The 24,243-nt window shown below is 44.4% G+C and overlaps 1 protein-coding gene across 1 annotated transcript in view; it reads right to left on the bottom strand.

The window, feature by feature from the left end:
• Positions 1-21,848, bottom strand: part of acap3a (ArfGAP with coiled-coil, ankyrin repeat and PH domains 3a) — a 106,312-nt gene extending 84,464 nt beyond the window's left edge. The window contains exon 1 of the mRNA XM_063209266.1: positions 21,665-21,848. Within this exon, the coding sequence (XP_063065336.1) occupies positions 21,665-21,711 (47 nt within the window). The 5' untranslated portion in view covers positions 21,712-21,848. The remainder of the gene's footprint in view (positions 1-21,664) is intronic.
• Positions 21,849-24,243: the final 2,395 nt, after the last annotated feature.

Genomic DNA, 24,243 nt, shown 5'->3' with positions numbered 1-24,243 from the left:
GTCCACCTTCACTGTCAGTACAAGCTGATGCCCTACTGCTCCCTCAGTGTCCCCCAGCTATGCAGCCATGTGTCAGTGAAAGGGAGGCAAAAAGGAAGAAAGGAGTCGCACACAAGAGCTGAATGCAAAAATCAAAACTGTATTAAACAAAGCCAATTAAAGTAAATAAAACCGACAGACAAGGGACAAACGTTTCGGGTCTAGCTCATCATCAGTGTTCCCAGTTTGACAGTCACCACCATGTGTGGATAGAAAAAGCAGCTACAGACAAATATTGAAACCCAGGAATGTTTGAATGTATTCCTAAGTATGCAGATAACAATAAAGCTTTCCACAAGCTGTGTTGCTTACAATTTAGCCTGAAAAATAGTCACAAGTTCCTGTCCAGTCAGTGTCAACTATGTCCTCTTATCTCTCACTGCTTGCATTGACACACGTGTCAGTAGACAGTGACCCACAGACAGTAACCCAAGTCCAGGTACAGACCTGCTTTTGACTATGTGTAGAAAAACTCCTGTGCTACTTAAAAGTGTCAGTAACCTAAAGTCCAGGAACACACCTGTTTGTGACCAACAAAAAGCTTGACTAAAGACAAATGTTGAAACCCTACAATGTGGGAACGTTTTTTATTTACGGTATTAGTCGTACATAAGGCTATAACGATACACCCAACCCACGATTCGGTTTGTATCACGATATATGACCCACGGTTCGATATGCCCCACGATTTTATTATTTTTTTAAGGGAAAAAAATAAGAAGAAAATAAATTATGGGCTATATTTATATATAGGCCTATGCTTTCTTTTTGCATTTACCTGCCTACATTATTTTTTTTAGGTCTACTAAATGATGTTGCAGATATAGGCCTACCACTGCAACCTGTTCCCCAGGTGTTGAAGCACAACACAGAGAAATAAGGGATATTAGTTCACCAAGGAAAAATAGGCTTATAACAAATAGGCTTAGATCATATCATGCTGAGATGCTGACCATGTGTGAGAGACAGAGATGGAGAGATAAGGGTTCCAGTATAGGTAGCCTATAACTGTCTCACATTGTCAAACATTATCCAATTAATATCCAAACATTAACTGAAAACAACACTGGCAATATTTCGTCAGGAAACATGTTGTATTAAGTTACTTACAGAAATGCAACACTTAATTTTGATGTTTAATATTTTTGTAACTGTTTTGATCGTGCAGCAGCGCGCACACGCTTATACAAACAAAACTCGAAATGAACCTCAGTTATGTTCTCAGTATGCAACACGCACGTTGTCCTTTGTTTGGTTTTGTGATTTGACATTTTGAAATGGAGCATGTTTTCGCTAGGCAGGCTTTCAATGTGGGGAGGATATAATGCTGCCTAATATCCACATCGACCTCAACGTTCGCCCGACTTCAGACACTCTTATGAGCGTATAGAGCTCTTTCAAAGCTCTTTCAAATTTGGGCAGGCGGAGCATCTCGCTCTCTCGCATTCTTTCTCTCTCTCTGCGCAACGTCAATCTCCACTCAACATAGCCTACATCGGCGCATGCATGAATCAAAAACATCTTCACACGTTTGATAAAGCCTTCTTGGTCTGTTGTTCATTTCTGTGCTTACCTTCCGACGTTTGGTCAAGTTTTTTTGTCTCGCGGTCGCGGAGGTTGCTCCGGCAATGAATAACAACCAATGCACGTGCTGCTGGTTGGACGGAACATTTTACAGGAGAGAGGGGTGAATGGAAGTGTTACTCGCTCATGTGCGCCCCATTTCTAATTGTCTTTGAGCGCATATACAAGCATTAAGCGCATATGCAAGCATTTGCCTGTATCCTGCTGTTTTCTAGACTGAGGGGTAACAACTTTAAAAGGGCGCATCGCGATTCTGCGAGGAAGGTTCGCGATAGGGGTTCGTGGGTCTGCGTACCGCGATCCCTCGGTTCGATGCAATATCGTTACAGCCTTAGTCGTCACAGTATAATTGCTTACAATTGGCCGGAATTTCTATTGGCCGGAATTTCTATGATCTTGAAAGGTGTTCATTTGATGCCATCCCCAGCCAGGGTTACACTGCAGTGGACATTTTATTCCAGTGTAAAGTAATACAGTACGTTTCGAAATACACGGCTCTAATAGCACAGCTAAACAACACGGGTAGACTTGAATACCTTGATTTCTTTAACTATTCCTGTAAACCACTGGATGAGGGAGAGAAACAGCATGAAGTAAGTCTGAGGGAAGGAAATAGTCACGGCTCATTGGCTCTAAATACAAACCACAGACTCCTGAAGTGACAAAGACACAGCGGGCAAAGTACGAAAAAAGATCCATCATTCAAAGAAATGCCTTCAGAGAAGGTGAGCGTTGGCACTATGCCATAAGTAAGCCCAAATTGGACGCAGGGTCCTACATTTGCGATAGGTCATAACTGCTTCTTGTTGATTTGCGATTTTAGTTTTTAATTTGCTTTTCTGTATTAATTAATGTAATGGCTATGATCTTGGCCGGATGACAAAAGATCAGTCATCTGCACCAGTGAATGTTTATTTTTACCAATGAGCTAATCTAACACAGCCAAGCACGAATTACCAGAGCTGAAAACAACAAGGAGCAATCTAATGCAGAGGAATCTACAACGAAACCATCCACACTTTCGCAACAGAGAAACAGCAGGGAGAATATTCTGCCTTAACATTCTGAAGTCAGCTGTCCAAGTCAGCCCACACCTTCCCTTCTTTTCCCTCTTCCCTCCCCTTCAGCGACAGAGCCTGTTCTTTTATTCATATTTCATTTGCAGCCAATGGTTTTGGGCCGTGGCGCATTTCCGGACTGCTGGCCTGGTCCAATGTGTCCCGTTGCAAGCAGGAGACGAGACCGGCCGAGCCCAGAGACCAGAGACAAGGAGGAGGAGGAGGAGGAGGTGGTGACGCGAGGTGCTGGTGTTGGTAATGGGTGGAGGAGACTAGAGGCTAAGGGGAAATCAGAACCAGATGCCTGGCCCGAACCCCACGTGTGATTCAGCAGAACCGAGGCAGAGCACGCGGACTAAAACATGCCGTTTATATTCAAACCAAACGTTATACGGCAGGGACCAGTGCCTGGAAGTGGAGGTGGAGCTGAGAGCAACAGCTGATCCCAAATCCCAATCCCCACTCTTTGTTCTTCTGCATAACTAACCAAATGCTACGCCCACATCAGTCCGTTTTTTAAATGAAAACATTCCAATACAAAAATGGTCAACACATCCTCCCCCTGTCATGCCACCTTTTAGTCCGCTTTGAAATAAAACACATTTTCAACAGCTCCTCGAGATCCTCTCTTTTGTAAACATCAGTCAGTTGTCTTAAAGCTCTGGAACCACAAAAGGATCCCAAACTGAGCCAGGGATGGAGCCATTCACAAACTGCGTTTACAAAAAAAAAACATGAGAACGATAAGATACTACAGGAAGAGAAAGCATTTTGATTCTGAAGTGCGGCCTACTGACCCAGAAGAAAAGTAGAGATCTAGAGAGAGAGAAATGGCAGAGAAACACACACTCCAAATGATCAGAGTGAGCAGAGTGAGTGAGTGATCTGTTTGGCAGCTTGTGATCTGTGGACTTTGCTCTGGCCGCACTCTAAACAGATAACTTTGGCTCGGGCCAGCCTCAGCTTCAGTGTCCCACTGTCAGATGGCGTTTCACAGGGACTTGAGCTGATCTTTGAAGTTCAAACAGCATTCATTATATTTGCCAATGGTGCTGTAATTCACTATGTGTGACGTTTGTTGTCCAGCTCAGGAGGGAATCCCCCCACTCCCTACGTCCTTTTCCTCAGTCTCTGAGTCCTATGTGATAAATGTGAGGGGGGGGAAGGGGGTTGGGGCACTGGGTATTGGTGGATGGGCCCTGTTTATACACCTGGAAAATTCCCATCTCTCTCTCTCCCTCTCTCCCTCTCTCTGTCTCTCTCTCTCTCTCTCATTCTGTTACTCTCTATCTCTCTCTCATTCTCTCTTTCCAGCAACTTTCTCCCTCGTTTCCTGCCTAATAAAAAAAAACAGTACCCTCTTCTTGTCCCCCATTCTCTCCATCCGTCTTGCACTTTCCAACATAATAAAAGTACTAGTATTCCAAGCGCCATGGCCACTGTCAGCAAGGGACACATTTCATTTCATTTATTTTTCCTTTGGCCGGGTACTGTGTGTCTTCTCCTCGAGCTCTCCCCCGCACTATACTAAGTGAACCACGCATCATCACCACCACCATCATCATCCCCCCTGCTCTGCTCTGGCCCATCTGCAAGGCTCCCACTTTCCCATAGCGCCCCGACGTGACTCACGCTCATGAATACACACACACACACACACGCACACACACACGGCTTTCAATGTTCAAATGATGCATCCTCCCTCCACACACACACACACACACACACACACACACACACACACACACACACACACACACACACACACACACACACACACACGCACACACACACACACACACACGCACACACACACACACAGCACACACACACACACACACGTCTCTCGATGTTCAAATGCTGCCTCGTTTGTCCTCCACCCTGCTCATGTGGTGGCCATCTGACACCCTCTTGTCTTCTCTGCCTCAACTTTCCCTCCCAGTGACGGAGGAGAGCTAACAGGGAGAGCTAACTCAGAGGGTGTCACGCCCACCACTCACTTGCACACAGGGCCGGATTAACGCACAGGCTGGATATGGATACAGCCTAGGGGCCCCCACCTACCACGGGGCCCCTAACTGACCAAAGGTGAAAAATTACCCCCACCTGCCAACTGTGACAAAATGCAACATGGAAAGTTTCATCTGTTGTGTAGAGTACAGTTGGTACTTAATTCTTGGTTCCTAGCTCGTAATTATGACTCTAGACATATGTCTATGCACATTTGTCACAGAATTTGCCCTCCAAGGGGCCCCACAGCAACCTGTAGCCTAGGAGCTCCAGGCCATCTTAATCCGACTCTGCTTGCACAACTCACAACTCGCTCACCACCAGGCGCTCAGCTCTCACCACCAGGCTCTCAGCTCTCATGATGCATCCATACAGTACATACAGCCCACGCGCAGCAGGCATCACTCATTCTCTGGCAATATACAGTAACACACCCACCCGCTAACAAGTGACTCACTGACGGACGATAGAGAGAGAGAGAGAGAGAGAGAGAGAGAGAGGGAGAGAGAGAAGAAGAAGAAGAAGAAGAAGAAGAAGAAGAAGAAGAAGAAGAAGAAGAAGAAGAAGAAGAAGAAGAAGAAGAAGAAGAAGAAGAAGAAGGATGGAAAGCGGCGGAGATGAATAAAGGGAGAGTGAAAACTCACACTAATGCTGGCTGATAAGGGGTCTGGGGGACCCCCTTGGGAGGAGCCAGGCAAGAAGGGGGAGAGGATGGAAGTGCTGGGGGAGATGGAGAGAGAGAGAGAGAGAGAGAGAGAGAGAGAGAGAGAGAGAGAGAGAGAGAGAGAGAGAGAGAGAGAGAGAGAGAGATGGAGAGAGAGAGAGAGAGAGAGAGAGAGAGAGAGAGAGAGCCTTGCTAGGGCTCGTGGAGAGACAGGGATGAGATAGAGATAGAGTGATGGGGTGTGATAGAAAAAGAAAGGGAGAAAGAGAACAGACAGAAAGACAGAGAGGAGAGAGAGTCAGAAAAGGAGAGATACAGAAATACAGATATCGAGATCACAACCCTGAGTAAGGCTGGTGTCACTGCTATCCAGCACACCAAATCCCAGCAGTGGTCAGTCAGTCTGGCATGGTGTCAGCCAGAGGACTAGAAAACAGGATGTGGTAGTGAGACAGATGGGTCACCACACACTCCAAACTTCCTGACAGACAGACGGGATACACGGGATAGTTCAACATGACAGCATCTGGCGAAGACACATTACTAAGATGAAGAAAGGGGGGTACTGTGACCATGTGCTGTGCGAGTGACAAACACAATCTGGGGGAAAATAAGATATAATAAGATCTGACTTCAGTAAACTTCTGTGTTCTTTAAAACACAGCTGCCCAATATGCTTCTGCATGGCTAATTCCACCAGATCACGAAGATATCTGGTTTTGAGTGGTTTCTGTGTGAACGACTACGTATGCGTGAGATGGGTACAAACGATTGTCTGTTCCCCTTTTCGCCCCATCATGTGGCAATAGAACTGTCCTTAGCTGCTCTGTTATGGATCATGCTAAGGAACAGCATCGATTACAGCCCCGCTTGGAAAGGTTTATCTTGAAAACATGTGGTAGTCCCGCTAAATACTTAGACATAATAAGTAGCATCTTCTGCTATCTTTGAAATTAGATGTTATATGCTGGATGGATCAGGCTAAAGCATAGCAGCGATTGTACTATGGCAAGTAGAATTCCACACAGGAAGTCACTCTGATGTGTGGTGAGGTGATTATTAGTGGTACACACGTGCCACATGTAACATCTTGCACTATGTTTACAGCTATGTAGAAGTTATGTGTTGATGGGCCATGCATTCTTTCTACTGAAATCCCACCCGGACATCTGTTCTATGTTAAGGACGTGTCAATGGTAGTCAATGGTACACACATACAACATATGATATCTAACACTATGTTTACAAGTAGAAGTTGTATTTTCGAGAGGCCAGGCTAAATCCGAGCACTCCAACAATCGTAATCTGAGCATGCTTGTTCTATAAGGCTGACGTGCCAGTGGTGCTCAGTTGTACACACATCCAATAACATCTAGCACTAATATGTATGCTTACTTTTAGATATTATGTGTTGAATGGGAGAAGAGAGGAAACATCTGCCAGCATCAAATTCCTTGTACAAGTGAGAGAATACATGGCTAATACAGCTCATTCTGATTCTGCTTGGAAAATACTACTGCAATCACCTCCGCAAAAGAAAGTGTGTGTCTGTGTGTGTGTGTGTGTGTGTGTGTGTGTGTGTGTGTGTGTGTGTGTGTGTGTGTGTGTGTGTGTGTGTGTGTGTGTGTGTGTGTGTGTGTGTGTGTGTGTGATTATGACGGCCGGGCCAAATGCAGCGCTGGCTGGTGTGTAAACTCTACTGTGGAGGTCAGGTTCTCCACAGGCAGGCAGGCGTACTGTACAGCTACAACACATTGCTGAAGTTACCGGAAAATACCAGTTTTCCCCTCAGTGCTCTGCTCTTCCTGAACCGCCACGCACACTGCACCATCATCTGGAGGATATGACATGAGCTCATCGGCCTTTTGTTTACTGAAAAGGTTTCAAGGAAAAAGGAAAAGTGTGTGTGTGTGTGTGTGTGTGTGTGTGTGTGTGTGTGTGTGTGTGTGTGTGTGTGTGTGTGTGTGTGTGTGTGTGTGTGTGTGTGTGTGTCTGACAGAGCGAGAGACAGAGAGAGAGAGAGAGAGAGAGAGAGAGAGAGAGAGAGAGAGAGGAGAAAAGGGAATTGAGGCACAAGCCACATGGTGCCTCATAAATTTATGAACACCTCATAAAATAACATTGCACAATATGTCCCGTCTACAGTGCATTAGGTTAAAAGAAGGCTACTCCAGAAAATAATAGTTTCACACGAAAACCCCACATATAAACAGTGATCTGTAATGTTCTTTGTTGTGAATACTTCACAGCGTCGAATATAGCCCATAGAACCAAATAATGCAGTCATCCCTCTTCTCAATGAATGGCTGGAAAGAACATGCAGATCTTTTCGATCAACTGTGGCATTCAATTGTTCCCCTCAGCTGCAATCTAATGTTGAGAGTCCCGATGACATGAAATAGGGCTGGGTAAAATAATCGAGCTAATCGATAATCGATCGAATCGAATCGAAATTCACATAATCGATTCACAGGGTACAAAATCGATTTTTTGGTTCATTTTCTTTTTGTTCTTTTTGTTTAATTTAGGTCTATGGAAAATACCCAGTAGGTATTAGTCAATTAGGCCTAGGCATACTTATTACAAATTAGCAATCTGTTAACACTGTCAAGCCACAGCCCTTTGACAGTCTTTGCTGAAAAGACTCAACTACATCATAACAACATTGCTTTGACATCACTGAGAGCCTTAAAGGGACACTCCACCCATTTTGCATTAGGCTTTCCATTGATAGACACCCAGTCATACTTTTGAATGGTCTTACAAAAATATCTCAATTCCCCCTGAGATTGGAGAAATCCACATTCACCTCTTAACACTTCCTATGTCAATGATGTAAAAATGGTCATTTTGCATCATCGACATAGGAAGTGTAAGAGAGGTGGATTTCTGTTGAGACTACAAGCCTTTTTCCCACCTTTTCAACCCCGCCCATAGGGGTTTGGACCTAATGCTCTAACAGACCTATCACAGATCAGTGTCCCAGTGCTTTTGAAATCACTGGCATTGAGGCTCCAGTAAGCAGTGTTGCCAAATTGGGCTGTTTCCCACACAATTGGGCTGCTTGGGATGGTCGTCTGCGGGTAAAAATGGCATTTACAGGAAAACTCGCCCAATTCCCATCGACATCAATAGAATTGGGCGGGATTTAGTGCTTCCAGGCGGGTTTTGAGCATTTTTTGGGCTGGAAATCATCAGCCTCATCTGGCAACACTGCCAGTAAGTCACTGGCATAGCTGGAAAGGAGAAGCTGGAGCACACTGCAGCTTAGTTTTCAAGACTTTATTTTGTGCACACACCCGACTAACGTTTCGGTGTTGCTACACCTTCTTCAGAGTCAAATGATAGCAAGACTTGACATTCACATGTGATCCCACTTGGTTTGGCTAAATTGGTCTCATCTCATTGCAGGTAATTGACCCCACCCCCCAACACCAGGACAAGATTGCAGACAATTAGACAGAGAGGCTTTGTGGAAAGGCATTTTGGATTCATACTCTAAATTCAGTGGAGCCTCAGGGCATAAATGAGGAACACAATATGTCTTGCTCTCTGTAACAAATTGTTCCAGCATCGTGGCTGTGGTCTTCTAATAATTGTAGCTGTGGTTTTATTGACAATGTTCTTTGTTTTTTTCACTTTTTTATTTTGTTTTGGGAAGTTGGCAAGCTGTCTAATTGTCTACAATCTTGTCCTGGTGTTGGGGGGTGGAGTCAATTACCTGCAATGAGATCAGACCAATTTAGCCAAACCAAGTAGGATCACCTGTGAATGTCAAGTCTTGAAATGTGTGTCTCTCTCTTGCTATCATTTGACTCTGAAGGTGTAGCAACACAGAAACGTTGGTCGCGTGTGTGCACAAAATAAAGTCTTGAAAACTAAGCTGCAGTGTGCTCCAGCTTCTCCTTTCCAGTGATGTCTGTCCCACTGTGATGCACCTGCAAGCAGGGTTGCCAGATGAGGCTGATGATTTCCAGCCCAAAAACTGCTCAAAACCAGCCTAGAAGCTCAAAATCCCGCCCAATTCTATTGATTTCTATGGCTAAAATTGGGCGGGTTTTTCTGCTAAATGCCATTTTTACCCGCACACGACCATCCTAAGCAGCCCAATTGGGCAGGAAACAGCCCAATCTGGCAACACTGCCTGCAAGCTGAGGGAGGGATGATGCATAGAGTCCCAAATAACTGGGTGTGGCCTGTGGAACTTGAGCATTGCCGTGCATTATGGGGATTGTTGTCACAAATCCACAAGCACTAAAAAGTCATTTTCTGCCTTTTCTTGGCCAAGAAGGCACCAAATTAGAAATGTATGTTACTATTCTACTATACATATGACCCACTTTCAGTAACATATTCATGTCTCCACCGGTGGAATGCCCCTTTAAGTATTGGTTATCACAATTTGGGTGACAGTAAGGTTAAACCACAGGCTCTGCGCGAAGGGGTTATAGCTCAGATCCAGTGACCACCTACTGTCCAGTCGATGCCTATAGCATGCCCTATGCACAGACTCTCAAGACTATTGTCAAACATTTCATTTTTTCACACCGATGATAATTTGCACCCTCTTTTAAAGAAATCTACAAGTAAAAGAAGTCAGAAACATAAATACGACACATCTCAGAAAGCCCGGACTGAAAGTATTCCAGTTCTTTGACTCATTCTCTGCTTCTTTCGGAGACAAAAGACCAGGCAAGAAAAACGCAGCAACAAGAAGGGAACAATAGTCAGGCAGTGTTCTAAAATTAGACTTCCCCCCACTTACTTCATAAAATGTTTAGGCATACAACACACACTCCCGCTCACTCTCGCACTCTTCTACAACTACGACGACGTCTGCTGACGCTGTAGTGTAGTGTTTACGCTGGCCCTCTTCCCAGGGCCCCTTTGTAATGCAGCAGGATGTCCTATAGAAGTGGAGTACCCGAGCCCAGACACAGGGGCCCTGCCTAGGCTACATGGCCCTTTGTGCTCCTCCGTGTGAAACGTCTTGCTGCTACTCATTCAGGCGCGGGAACAAGCGAGAGACGGTCAAGCTTTGGCGGCTCCACTCCTTGTGGTTCTCAACCTTTTTTGATTAACTGCCACTCCTGGACCTCACCGTAAGCCTCCCAACGCCTCGTTGACCTCATCATAGGCCTGCCAATGCCCCTCCTATGTATTAAAAAAGTAAAATAGACTAATGTCCCCCAATGGCAACTAAACACCGCCCAATCTTAGCTGTTTCCTTCTCAACGCCCCCCTAGGTCTCCCCAACCCACCCAGGGGGGCTGTAGAGCCCCCATTGAGGAACACAGTTGTATACAAAAGAGAGCAATGACATCATCCTGAATGGTGATCGTCGTCGTCTGTGTTGGTAACTTTCTCGGAAGTGCTACTTGGAATAAACTATTCTTCCCCCTGATTAGGATGACCTCACTCCGGAAGCACTAATACCTTGTACGGCCCTATCCCAAGTACATACAGCCCAGCCCAGCCCAGCAGATGCTATGTTTTGGATCTATAAGTATGCTAGTCTCCTAGAATCACTGGCATGAAGCACTTGTTAGATGATGATATACTAGCTTTTAACGTAACAACTGACAGTTCAAACCTGTAGCATTTTGGGTTTTACGTTCAGTTCATAGCATCATGAGAAAATCCTAAACATCAAACATGTAACAGCAGTTGCTTTGAACCTGAATTTCACTGAAGTCCCCTCACATGCACACATGCACACACAAGAGCGCACACGCACACGCACGCGCACACGCACACGCCCACGCACACGCACATAACACACAACCAGTCAGGTGCTTGTTGCCTTTCTAACGGCCCCATAATTAAATCAGCGTGATCTTGTGAACTTAACGGATGCCCTGAACTCAACAGTCAGTCCGCCACTAACACTGACTGACTCATCTGCCTTAGTAGTAGTTCCTGAGTGCACCTCTTCCCCCAGTGCTGAGTACTCTCCCCAGGAGGAGATGGCATGGCTTATAGCATTAGCCTTAGAAGAACTTCCATTCACTAGTAGGCACTCTGATCTGGAATAGTGTTGTCATATCCTATTGTTCAGGGTTTTTCTATTGTCCTATTGTTCAAGCTGTTCGATTGACATCAACATTGACAAGTCACACACAAAAAATATCTAATGAGCTACATGCATTCATTTTCTTTGGGTCTCATGTTAACATTTCATAGAATTAGCCCAATGAACTCCCATTCACTCTGCGCGCTGCCATAGACTAGTGACTGCCCAATTGTTTGGGTTTTTAAGTTTCATGATTGACATTGACAAGTTGCAGAAAAATACTAAAAACTGGGAGAAGTTTGGGACTCTTTGGGACAACGTACAGTCTACATATAGCCTGCAGCCTTACCTTGGACCCAGGTTTGGAATGAAATTGTAATGCACAGTATATTATCTGGTAATATATATTATGTTAAGTTAAAGGACTAGTTGTAATAAATTGCAGAGGTGATTAGGCTTGCACGATATCAGAAAAAAAAATCGATACTCGATAACAGCATGCAATACCTCGATAACAATATTTAAACGATAATTAGAACTATAGCAGAGTGTTTGTCTTGTCACTAATTTGTCGGTCTGTGCGGGGGCTGTGGCTTTCCATGTCGGGCTTCTTGCGCGCTTGTTGATATTCAGCTGGTGATTGGACTGCACTGTTTTACTTGTTAGCGATAATTATGTCATTTTCGCGCTGCGCATATCGCCACTCTTGATATTGTGATTTTGATACGTTATCGATATGAAGAGTTCAGATGCAAAACCCCCTAAGTGCCTTTTCAGAAAATAATCTTAATTCATTTTTATTTAATACAGTGCTATCAAAATTGCACATTTTTAAATTTTATTTATGTAATATAACTATTTATATGTATTATCCAGTACATGAATGTAAACCAAACCAAAAATGGGGTTCTCTAAAAATATAGAAGTGCAGGTCTTCAGAAATGGAGTTAGGGGGTTTTGCATCTGAACTCTTCATATACAGTGTTGTGCAGCCCTAGAGGTGATGATACAATAGCAATGAAGATACGTATCCTACTGCAGTAGTGGGTTTCCCATAGTGAGTACGCTTTCACTCCCATTTCCCCTCTTGATTTAATACTGGAATTGCTATGGATGGCACACACAGCATAGTGAAAAAAAGATCAATACTTTCATAGCAGTACACAAAATCCCTATAAATCAAATGAAGGATTTGTGTCACACGCATGCACGTGAACATAAATCACACACGCACGCGCGCGCACACACACACAAACAAACACACACACACACACACACACACACACACACACACACACACACACACACACACACACACACACACACACACACACACACACACACACACCTTGCCATTCTATGACTGGTTCCGAAGTGAATGTAGGGTAATCACAGATTAGATTGCACATTCAAACTGCTGACTTAATCCTTGTCATTTTCATCACCTGGCGTACTACAGCCAGTCACACACACTCACAAACACACACAAACAAATACTGTACACACACCTGTAACACACACACGCACACACACATACATGCACACACATGCACACACACACACATATGCACACACACACACACACACACACACACACACACACACACACACACACACACACACACACACACACACACACACACACACACACACACACACACACGTGACGATTCATGTCACCATGTCATCAGGGAACTCTAACCTGCTTCCCCTATAAGCTCGAAGGCCATCACTCCCAGAGCTGAGTGAGATTAATTCAATACAACAGGGGTGGGGCAGTGCAGATATGGCTTTAGCCTGAAAACACATTATGTTATATTATTAGATGACAGTACTGAAACCACACTATGCTATATTATTATTATATGACAGTTTTGAGACCTGGCTTTAGACTGAAAACACATTACATTATAGTAAAGTATCATTTTTATATTATTATATTACATGACGTTATATTTTATCATTAATATATATTGACAGTTTTGAGACCGGACATTTTGTTGTATTGAACCACATCAGGAGGTTCTACAGTATTTGGACAGCGCAGAGGAGAACCTTATCCATACGTTTAGTGATGTTTATGATAGTGAGAGAAGATCTGCCCAAAACACTACAATACTAATACTACACTACAGTACTCTAAACAAAAAGAGCAACAGACCTAAGTTGTCCCTGGTTGTACAGCAGTCCCTGGAAAAAAGCATAGTGTAGGCCCATGCAATGCATTTTGCTGCGTACCATACATACCTGTACTTACTGCAACCATGAGACTAAAAGCATGTGTGCAATGCATATTGCTGCATACATACACTGCAACCATGATGTCCCCTCTGCCAACCAATAAACAGACTGATATAGTGGCTTATACAGAGTCACAGCATGAGAGTAAAAGCATACTGTATCCTATGCATGCATATTGCTGCAAACATACAGTACACTGCATCCATGACTGATGTCCCCTCTGCCCCCTGGGTGAGATTGATCGCCCAATTATAAAGGGTTAAGGGCAGAAGGGGGAGGGGGACAGATGAACCCACAGTAATAGGGCAGGAAGAGATGAGTGGGTGGTGTGTGTGTGTGTGTGTGTGTGTGTGTGTGTGTGGGGGGGGGGGGGGGGGGGCTGTTACTGACACATATTCTGCATCTCCAGAGCTGCCTCAGTATGAAGTAGAGCAGAAACAAACAGACTGAGCTGAGCTGAGCAGAGCAGCAGCAACAGACTCTCATGTCCCTCCCTCTACAGTTTCAGCCCAAAGCTGCCGCTGCAGCACATCTCTAAGAGGAAGCATCCTAAAATAACCTGGAAAGAAAAAGAAACAGAAAAAACAACAGCCCGGCTTTCCTCAAAACTGTGTGTCAAACTGCCACGCATGGTGCAGAGACACTACAGTGTCATAAATAAAAATCCATTCAAACATGAGCCAAATTTCATCCTGCCGCTGGAAATACAATGAGGCATCACACTACATGACATTCCGTGTTTCTAACATGCTGATTTGAGGATCTCATAAAATTGACAGGACAGGCCTCACTGATGTTCTGCGTCGTGAATAAAAATAAAATCCATTCAAGCCAAATTTCATCATGCAATTGCAAATCCAATCACACAATAATGCTACATGAAGTTTCACTTCTACCATCTAATGTCTTATTTACATAAGAATCTCATACATAGAACTGACAGACCTCAATGGTTTTCTTTTGCTCTCTGAGGAGAAAGAATAAAGCTAATACAGGACTAGGACTCTGGAGACTAGATCTGAAGCAGCCTTCCTTCCAGTGGAGCTGTTGTTCTAAGCCAGCGTCAGGGTTGCCAGATGAGACTGCCGATTTCCAGCCCAAATTGTGCTCAAAACCCGCCTGGAAGCACTAAATTCCGTCCTGTTTGAACTAAATTCTATTGATTTCAATGGCCAAAAATGTGCAGAAAAACCAGTCCAGAAGCTCTTTTTGCACATTTTTGCCCGCAGACTGCCTTCCGTAGCAGGAAGGCCCAATCTGGCAACACTGGCACGCTGGCACACCCGCGTGAGCGTCCTTCAGGCCCAGAGTTCGAGGCCAGCGTATCCCGCAAAGGATCTTCGCCAGGCGCTTTCTTTTTTGGTACCGGTCTTCAGGCGACAGCCATCTCCCAATATATCTAGCTGTGGGTCTCGCACACAGAGCGGAATATTTGAACCAACTGTCCTTCAGTGAGATAGATGGCAAGACCGTATCCGATGACGGGTCAAAAAAATGGGCCTTCTCAAAATGGACCGCTCTCATTATATTCTATGAGCTTAGTATTGGACGTGCACCCCTATAATTACTATGAGAACATGTCAGTATAATTATTCAGTAGGCCTCCGAGGGAATTCAGAGTCTGACACCGGCTCGTGAGTCACTCTGATGGTATCCACGTGGAGCACATCATGACGAGTCCACCAGATGATTCCGAGCCAGGATTTTAACATTTTAAATGGACTTACTTATAATGACATGATGCATTGAGTTAGAGCATTAGACCAGGCGGGCCAGTCATTGCAATTACCGTGTCTGAGTCAGCTGATATCAGATAATCAGTCACACAGGAATGCCTTCAAGCCCATTGATATCCAATAGATACAGGACGATGGATTACATTTAACCACTATGCTAACTAAGTATTAGTTTTTTTTAACTGATGTATTGATTAACGTGCATTGTCCCAATCAACTAAATAAATGAGATGAAATGAAATGAAAACGAAATACTCCTTCCACAACATCACTCTTTTTGCAGAGAGAGTACTCTGGTTCACTTGCTCTCAGGGGGGTGCATATGGGGGTTATTTGTTGTCCTCAGTCCCCTCAGCAGGCCATGAGTGCTTCTGTCTCAGGCCCAGCAGTAAGAGTGCAGTGGCGGGGGAAGGCTACTAGCTGCTGCCTGCACGTGTTAACTGTGGGAACTGTGAGGCACGGTGGTGGCGTTGTGGGGGAGCCGAGATGAACCCTTGGAGATGAACCCTTGAAGATGAACCCTTGCCTGAAGCTAAGGACATGATATGAAGGAAGGCTGTATGGAGATGGGGAGCTGGCGGCAGTGTGAAACAATGCGGGTATTCTATGCGAGTGTGGCTGGTTAGGGCAGTCTCGGGGATGTGACTCAGACACGGATGGGGGGGAGGGCGGTGTTACCAACAGGCATGGAGGGAGTTGGGGTGTGGGGTTGGAGATGTACGTACAATGATCCCACGGTATCCTTATTTCAACAGCACTTAACAGAAACATCATTCAAGAAGACTATGGTTATGGCTATTAGGAGCTGAGCACAGCAGATGATGTCCTGATATACCACACACAGCGTGACACGTCTGCATGCAACCACATGCAACTGAATCACATCACAACACAATCCGGAAAACCCAAAGCTGACTGAATCAATGTTAAACCCATTCTATGATGCTGCTAGTAAGGCTTCTACCTACCTACCTACCTACCTACCTACCTACCTACCTACCTACCTATCTATCTATCTATCTATCTATCTATCTATCTATCTATCTATCTATCTATCTATCTATCTATCTATCTATCTACCTATCTATCTATCTATCTATCTATCTATCTATCTATCTATCTATCTATCTATCTATCTATCTATCTATTTACATCTATACATTGATTAGTCAGATAGTTGAACTGATAGTGCTCCCATCAACAGACCAAAAGAATAACTGACAGACTGTCTATAAACATTGACTGCCTACCACATCTTCAGGCATCCTACCACATCTTCAGGCATCCTACCACATCTTCAGTCACAGCTTGCTATGTGCATTTCTGTGCATTACACGTATGCCAAACCATTCAGTATTACAGTAACAGCAAGCACTTTGGCGCAACATAGACACTTACTGAGGACTTTATAAAGAACACACTGATTACATCTCAGTTACAGTTGTAGACCACAAAGTAACCAAAACATGGGGCCGTGTGTGTCTTTATACGCATGATGATTTGAGGCACTGCCACTCTTATAAGTTCATGTAATCGGCCTCCAAGATCTGCAAAAAGTCCATAAATCCTGATCGCTTATGTGGCTTCCACAGCCCAGAGAGTGAGGCAAAAGCAGCCATTAAGGGAGCCTCAGAGGATCACGCAGGCATAAATCAAATTCAAAACACTTGACTGGCTGTGAAAGGGGAGAGAGGGTTTAAGAAAGCAATGGAACTGAAAAGGAGAGAGAGAGAGAGAGAGAGAGAGAGAGAGAGAGAGAGAGAGAGAGAGAGAGAGAGAGAGAGAGAGAGAGAGAGAGAGAGAGAGAGAGAGAGAGAGAGAGAGAGAGAGAAAGAGCGAGAGAGAGAAGGAGAGAAAGAGACAGAGACCGAGACAGAGACAGAGACAGAGACAGGAAAGGGGGGAAAAGACAGAGCAACATGTGCGAGCTGCCAAACTTGAACCTAACGCCCCGCGTGTTAGGACATGTGCAGGAAGTGAAGCGCATTTGACACATGGGGCATGATATGGAATCAGTGAGGCACCCCCCTCAAGCCCAGAGTCTTCCAGGACTGGTTCCCAAAAACCTTCAAAACTGATCTTATGCAACATTTTTTGCTGTTTCAACCTGCACAAAAGGAAGAAATGTTTTGCACACGGCTCGCTCGCTCAGAATGCCGAACCAAACTCCTCTCAGGCGGCTCAAAGTACTTCCACATTTTTTCAAAAGGACGTGGGCTATGTGGAGCAGAAACAGGGAGAGAGAGAGGGAAAATGGCTCGCCATGAAAAACAAATTATGCTCAAGACTGAGTGAGCAACACATGATGCAACTGCGTGTAGTGACTATAACACTCTCCCATGACCTAAGCTAATATGGTTTCCAGACCGGGGCCAGCACACCAGACAGAAGACACGCTACCGACAAAACAAAAAAAGAGAAGCAATTCAATATGAAGCGAAAAGCAGATCTCATTTTTCCTTTACAAGGAACAGGAACGCTATGGCTGAGGGACCACTGAAAAGTAAGAATCAGGACAGCAGAGGGCCCATGGGGTAATCAATAGGCCATGGGGTAGCCGTGGCCTGATGGTTAAGGGGACGGGCGTTACAGTAAAACTGAGGGTTGCATGTTCGAATCCCATCCACTCCCAACGTCACACAATGGCTGAAGTTCCCTTGAGCAAGGCACTTGACCCTACATTATTCCAGGGACTGTAACCAATACCCTGTAAATAACTGTAAATCGCTTGGGATAAAAGCATCAGCTACAGTAAGTGTAATATAATGTAATGTAGAAGGTACTGTACAGTAGAGGAGGTTAATGGTCCAGTGAAGAGTCTCCCAACTTCTCTCACACCATATGGAGAGACAGAATTGGACAAGAAATTAAATGTATGAGTGAAAAGGTCTAACCCATTATCTTTCATTTCATTACTGTACCTTTTTCTTCATATTCTTTACAGTGCATAGTTGTATAAGTAGAAGTACTCTTACATATGTAAATTCAACACTAGTGGTATGATATTACATGTTTTCAACTTTGTGAATGAGAGACTATATCCAAGACACTCTGAGGTTAAAGCCGAAAGTCTTTTATTCTTTTGTATGGTACATCAGGCCGACACATTGTGGTTGTGTGTGATCTTCTTCAGGGGATTACCATACTTGTTGTCTTGCAATTACATCAGTGAGTACTTCTACTCTATACAACTGTGCTCCAGTTATTGTATTCATGCACTGTTTCCTAAGCAGCACACAACCACATTAGATGTACTATCAGATGTTTCTGCTCTGTTTGTGGAAACTCCATCGTCCAGTTTTAATCGTGATCACCAATCCATATGGTCATGATATTGTGATAACGTTTTTTTCCCATATCGCCCATCCAGCCCTACTTGGGTCTCCTTCCTTTCTATCTCAGCCCACATGGAGAGAGCACTTTCAAATCTCACTCAGCTAAGCTTACTGGGCACCTGAGTCTATCTGACCTGAGTCACCAGGAGAGACCCAGATGGTGATCATTAAGGTGCCGCAGCCAGATCGGGAAGTCTTTGATTTGAAGTTGCAGATTTTATCTACTGGTGGAGAACAGGGACTGTGTGCATACACACACACACACACACACACACACACACACACACACACACACACACACACACACACACACACACACACACACACACACACATACATTCTCTCTTTGGCATATACAACAGGAACCACACACACAAACAGGCAATCTCACACACACGTACATACACCCTCACACACTCTCTTCTGTGTATACAATGGTAACCATCACACGCACACGCAAACGCACACACACGTGTCCACATGTAAACTCAAGATAGTCAAACATAGTAGTTCAGATACACCTCTGAGCCATCTCTCTCGCTCTCTCTATCTCTCTCTCTCTCTCTCTCTCTCTTTCTATCTCTCTCAGTGTTGGCTGGCTGTGAGCACCAGAGAGATGGGAATGGGAGCTGATGGCGAGGAAGAGAAGAGAAGGGATGTGGGTGTAAAGGAATGCCTCCTGTGTTTATCTAACCTCTCCAGCTATGCGCACACCACACCACACCACACCGCACAGCACAGCACAGCACAGCACAGCCAGGGTAGGAGGCTTGTGCGTGGGACATGAAGCATGCCTGCGATCCCATGTTCAGGAACCTGGGCCCTCAGCCCAGGCGGATGGCTCAGCTCACCTCTCTCTCTCTCTGAAGTTACTATAGTGCTGGAATGAAGTTTCACTGAAACTCTCTCTCTCTCTCTCTCTCTCTCTCTCTCTCTCTCTCTCTCTCTCTCTCTCTCTCTCTCTCTCTCCTGTATGTGTTTCATTGTCAAGAGAGCTCTTTGCTGACTTGGGGAAGGAAGTTGGATTTTTTTCTCTCTCTTTTCTACCCCTACTCATTTTAAGTTGCACGTTCAGGTCCCGTCAGTGGCCAAGTCATAAAATAAGTCCAGTGGAGAGAGGAAAAGATAACACATATGTTACTGTATTTATGTGCTGAGTCGAACTGGACGACTTCAAAGCAGGAATTTTAGAATTCCCTGGCTGGCAATACATTACCTTCGGAGGTTGTAAACCATATTTTAATAGTAATAATGATATGTTCTATACTTTTATTGATAGTATTTAATTTAAAATGCTATAATGTACTGAGTTTTCTAACTGACACTCTCTCACTCAGTCATGCACTCACTCACACACAGAGGTGTATAAAGTTGAAGTAGTACTCAGAAGTAATTACAACACCACTAGTCTACTGGACATGATCTTACATACTGGTAGTTTATACACCATTTATTCCACTGTACTTAATGAAGTAGACACACCATCAGAGTACTTCTACTTTTACTTAATACACCTCTGCTTTCTCAGTCTCTCTCTGTCTCTCTCTCTCTCACACACACACACGCGCGCGCAAGAGAGAGAGAGAGAGAGAGAGAGAGAGAGAGAGAGAGAGAGAGAGAGAGAGAGAGAGAGAGAGAGAGAGAGAGAGAGAAATCAGAGACAGAGCAATATGATGACGAAACAAGCATTGTTCTAAGTTCCCTTCCCAATGTCACTTCTGTCACCCCTACTCGAGGGGGCATCCTGCTGCCCAGTGTCACCTCTGACCACTCCATACATCAGCACAGCATGCCAGCATATCATGACGCAATAGGAAATAAAGCCGCGAAAAACATGTGGAAAACCATCACCACGTTGAATCCTTACACAGTGGTTTCCACTCCTCAGAGACCAGGAGAAATGTACTGATAATGGGAAATTACACAACTGGGGGTCTTTTTCGGTCAGCACAAATGTGTGCGGTCTGGGACACCTGCTGCACGACCGAAGAGTCCAGGAACTGGGGAACAGTCTGGAAAAGCAGAATCACTCTGCATAGAACATGGTTTGGATATTTTGTTTTGTTTTACCAAACAAGTTTTACCAAATAGGCTAATTGAAGAATGGACAGGAATCAGTTCTAAGTAGCCTATATCAACAGCCCAGCTATCACCAGCTCTCCACAAAACTACAGGTCGATCTACCTACTCCACTGATAAGATACATTTCGATGGATACAAGACTGTTACCAAGTTTTGGAATGTGGAATGCGCCGTCTAGAGAGGTAATAACATTGCCAACGGTTGAGCGGGAGGTCGCTGTCATAAAACGCTTAATTGCTATTTAACGACAAGTAATGGGGGTTTCCAGCCCCTTTCCTCGCTACAAGCTATTGAGTAAAATCCATGTGTTGCCCATGCGCCTGGAGTAACGCGTATGTAGGGAATCCTTAGACAAAACTAATGGTGTGGTGTGGTCACTGTGGTGTAGACTGAATAGCCTACTCAAGTTGATGTTAGAGTATTAATGTAGTTGACCAATCAGAAGCGTCACGTGCGGCATAAACATCGCTCTTGGTTTACGCCAGACTCAAATCAAACGTATTTTTTGCAGCACATTCAACCACATTTTCTGCTAGTCTAAAAACGACCTCACAGGGCTGCTGTACGTTCCACCAGACTGTCAGATATAGGCCTACACAAACAAAAAAAAACCACTTGAACCACAAATCCAGACGAACTGTCAATGCATCTTGCAGCATAACTGGGCTTCGTTCTCCACAGGCTGTTACTAAAATGAGATACTTTCCGCTGAAAACTAGACAGACGTAACGCGGATTCGGGCTAAATCACAACTTCAAACGGAATGCAATTAACTGTTCACATGTTTAACATTTTCTGTCATTTGTACAGAACATTTCTGTGAGATTGGGGCTCAGAAAGCTCCACATGCGAATTCCCCAGTCCCAACATCTTTCCACGCACTTTAACCCAAACTGCAATACCTGAATCTGGGTGAATCTTTGATGCATTCTTCAAAATCCACCGTCATGTTGGGCTGCGTATGTCTTCACGTTTACTGTATGAATTTCATTGCCGTTATGAGATGCCTGAATGATGAACGTACTCCTGCGCGCAGTTTTACGCACCCGCAACCCAGAGAGGCAGAGCTACGACTGTGGACTCGGAGTTGCACGGAGAGATCCGTTTGAAGCTCCCTGCTGGAGGACATTAGGGGCCGTGGTAAAGTAAAATACTTGACAAAAAACGCATGCGCTCGAGGGGTTCTTGGGTATGATGCAAATGAGTGGAATATGGCGATGCCTATCGGCAGACTGACCAATTCCAATGATTGGTTCAGGAGGAAGTTTAGTTATGATGTTGTCATGTATATTTTTGGAAGCCAATTGCATCATTTTGATGTCCCCTCTGAAAAACAGCTGATAGATTCATATTTTGCTGTGGCAGGTGATATAACCCATAACGCAGACCCTATATATCCCTGTTATACTTCAGACTGCTGAATGTACTTATATTGTCTTCTACTGTATCTCAAAATAGACATTTAGTAGTCTAATAAGCAATAGCTCGCAAGAGTACGTACTGTAACCATCGCGACGGTCCCTACATATATTCAAAATGAAAGAACACACCTCCCCGTCCTTACTAGAGAATTACAACAGGCAGGGATGTTGACCACTACTCTTGTCCAGCATTGTCTTTAAAAATGCAGCAGTTGTTGTATCACATTATGTAATGAGATTGGCCATTTGTAGCTGTTAACCTTGGGGAACTATAGGGCCTAAATAAACAAACAAGCAAACAAACAAACAAATCAGTGTGTAACACAACTGATACTAAAAGGGTAAATAAACTGCCATTAGTTTATTCTATTTATTTAGGGTACTGATAAATTAATTTGATAAAAAATCAATTGCATGAAAAATACACATTTATTTGTGTCTTTTTTATTGCACTTATTGTTTCTCAATGCACAAATGTGTTTCGGTGTGTGCTTTTTTCAGATTGTCACTGAAATTTTAAGTACCACAACCATCATATACCAGTTCTTTTTTTTTTTGGGGGGGGGGGTCAACTTAAGACAGGACAGTGAAGAGTGGGACAGGAAATGAGTGGGAGTGAGCGACGAGGGAGACTCGGGAAATGACCCAGGTCGGCAATTGAACCCAGGTCGCCGGCATAGCAGCCCAGTGCCCAGCCGACTCAGCCATGGCTTGGCCACCATGTACCAGTTCTGGGTCCTGTTTGTCCTCCCCTGTTGGCTCCCCTGGCCCTTACTGTTGGGAGAACTGTCCCTGGCTATGCCAAAAAGTCACTCTGGCCACTGCATGACACGATTACTGATAGGTCATAATCTTCCAGTAATGTTGCTTATTGTTTACTGTATGTATCTATTAAAGATATTCACACGAGAAGTAAAGCAATGTATTACATCGGTAGCGCTTTTACCCTTATTGTGCCCTGAGAATTCCCATGCTGCCTTGTGCGCTCTTTCTGATATGGGACAGCATGGATGCCTGCATTTGGAAGTGCAGCCCCAGAATATAGGGAGGGCAAGATATACAGTAGGCCTACTGTATGATAAGACAAACGGAAGCTTTGCAGATCCACCATGTCGACACCAGAAATCAAACCAGCATTTCAATAAGTTTAGGTAGTGTTTTAAATAGTTTAGAGTGGTTCTCAGCCTTTTTAACAAACACGACCCCCCCACCCCCCACCCCCAGGCCTTCATAACGCCCCCTGAGGGGCTATAGAGAAACTCTAGTTTAGATCAACTTCATCTATGAGAAAAGGAATATGTAGATGGTTCCCAGGCTATCACTATTTCCCAATGTCAAGTGTATGAGCCTTGGAAGTGTGTCAGCCTATAGTCACGCCCCATGATTGGATACTCGGCAGAGTTCACCAAAGATTATCCAATCACTGGGCATAATTACGAAGGCTGATACACTTGGAAGGACGCACACAAGACATTGAGAAACGGCCTAAGTCTCATTTGTGATATACAGTAGTCTGGAGATAGCCAGTCTACTTGGGCCCTGTTAGGACGTTATTGGCGGCTGAGCTGTTGTTTTCACCGCACTCTTAGCTGTCCTCAGATGACTTCTCTTCTTTGGCTGTTGGTAGATACCCCCCCGCTCCTATCCCTCATGTGCTACTTTGCCGTTTGTTTTAACAAATGGAATTTTTTAAAAGGAGGAGGGAAAAAAGAGAATTCTTGAACAATCAATTCAAAGCAGACACCAAGCAGGCTAAGCTTGAATATGTTTTCATTTTTGACTGAAAAAAACACCACTGTGAGATGTTCTCAGTACTGACAGAACTACTTGAAAGACACAGCGTTTTTTTTTCTTTCTTTCTTTCTCTCTCTCTCTCTCTCTCTCTCTCTCTCTCTCTCTCTCTCTCTCTCTCTCTCTCTCTCTCTCTCTCTCTCTCTCTCTCTCTCTCTTGCTCTCTCCATGGTTTGCAGATGTGTTGGACTACAATCAATCGGCACACAAACTGCAGAGTGCTTCCAGCCATTCAATGATGATGATGACAGATTGTTAGAACAAACTGA

Source organism: Engraulis encrasicolus, chromosome 10 (genome assembly GCF_034702125.1).
Source record: "Engraulis encrasicolus isolate BLACKSEA-1 chromosome 10, IST_EnEncr_1.0, whole genome shotgun sequence".
Classification (NCBI taxonomy): Eukaryota; Metazoa; Chordata; class Actinopteri; order Clupeiformes; family Engraulidae; genus Engraulis; species Engraulis encrasicolus.
Note: the sequence above shows the minus strand (reverse complement) of the source record. Positions and strands in the feature narration are given on the sequence as shown.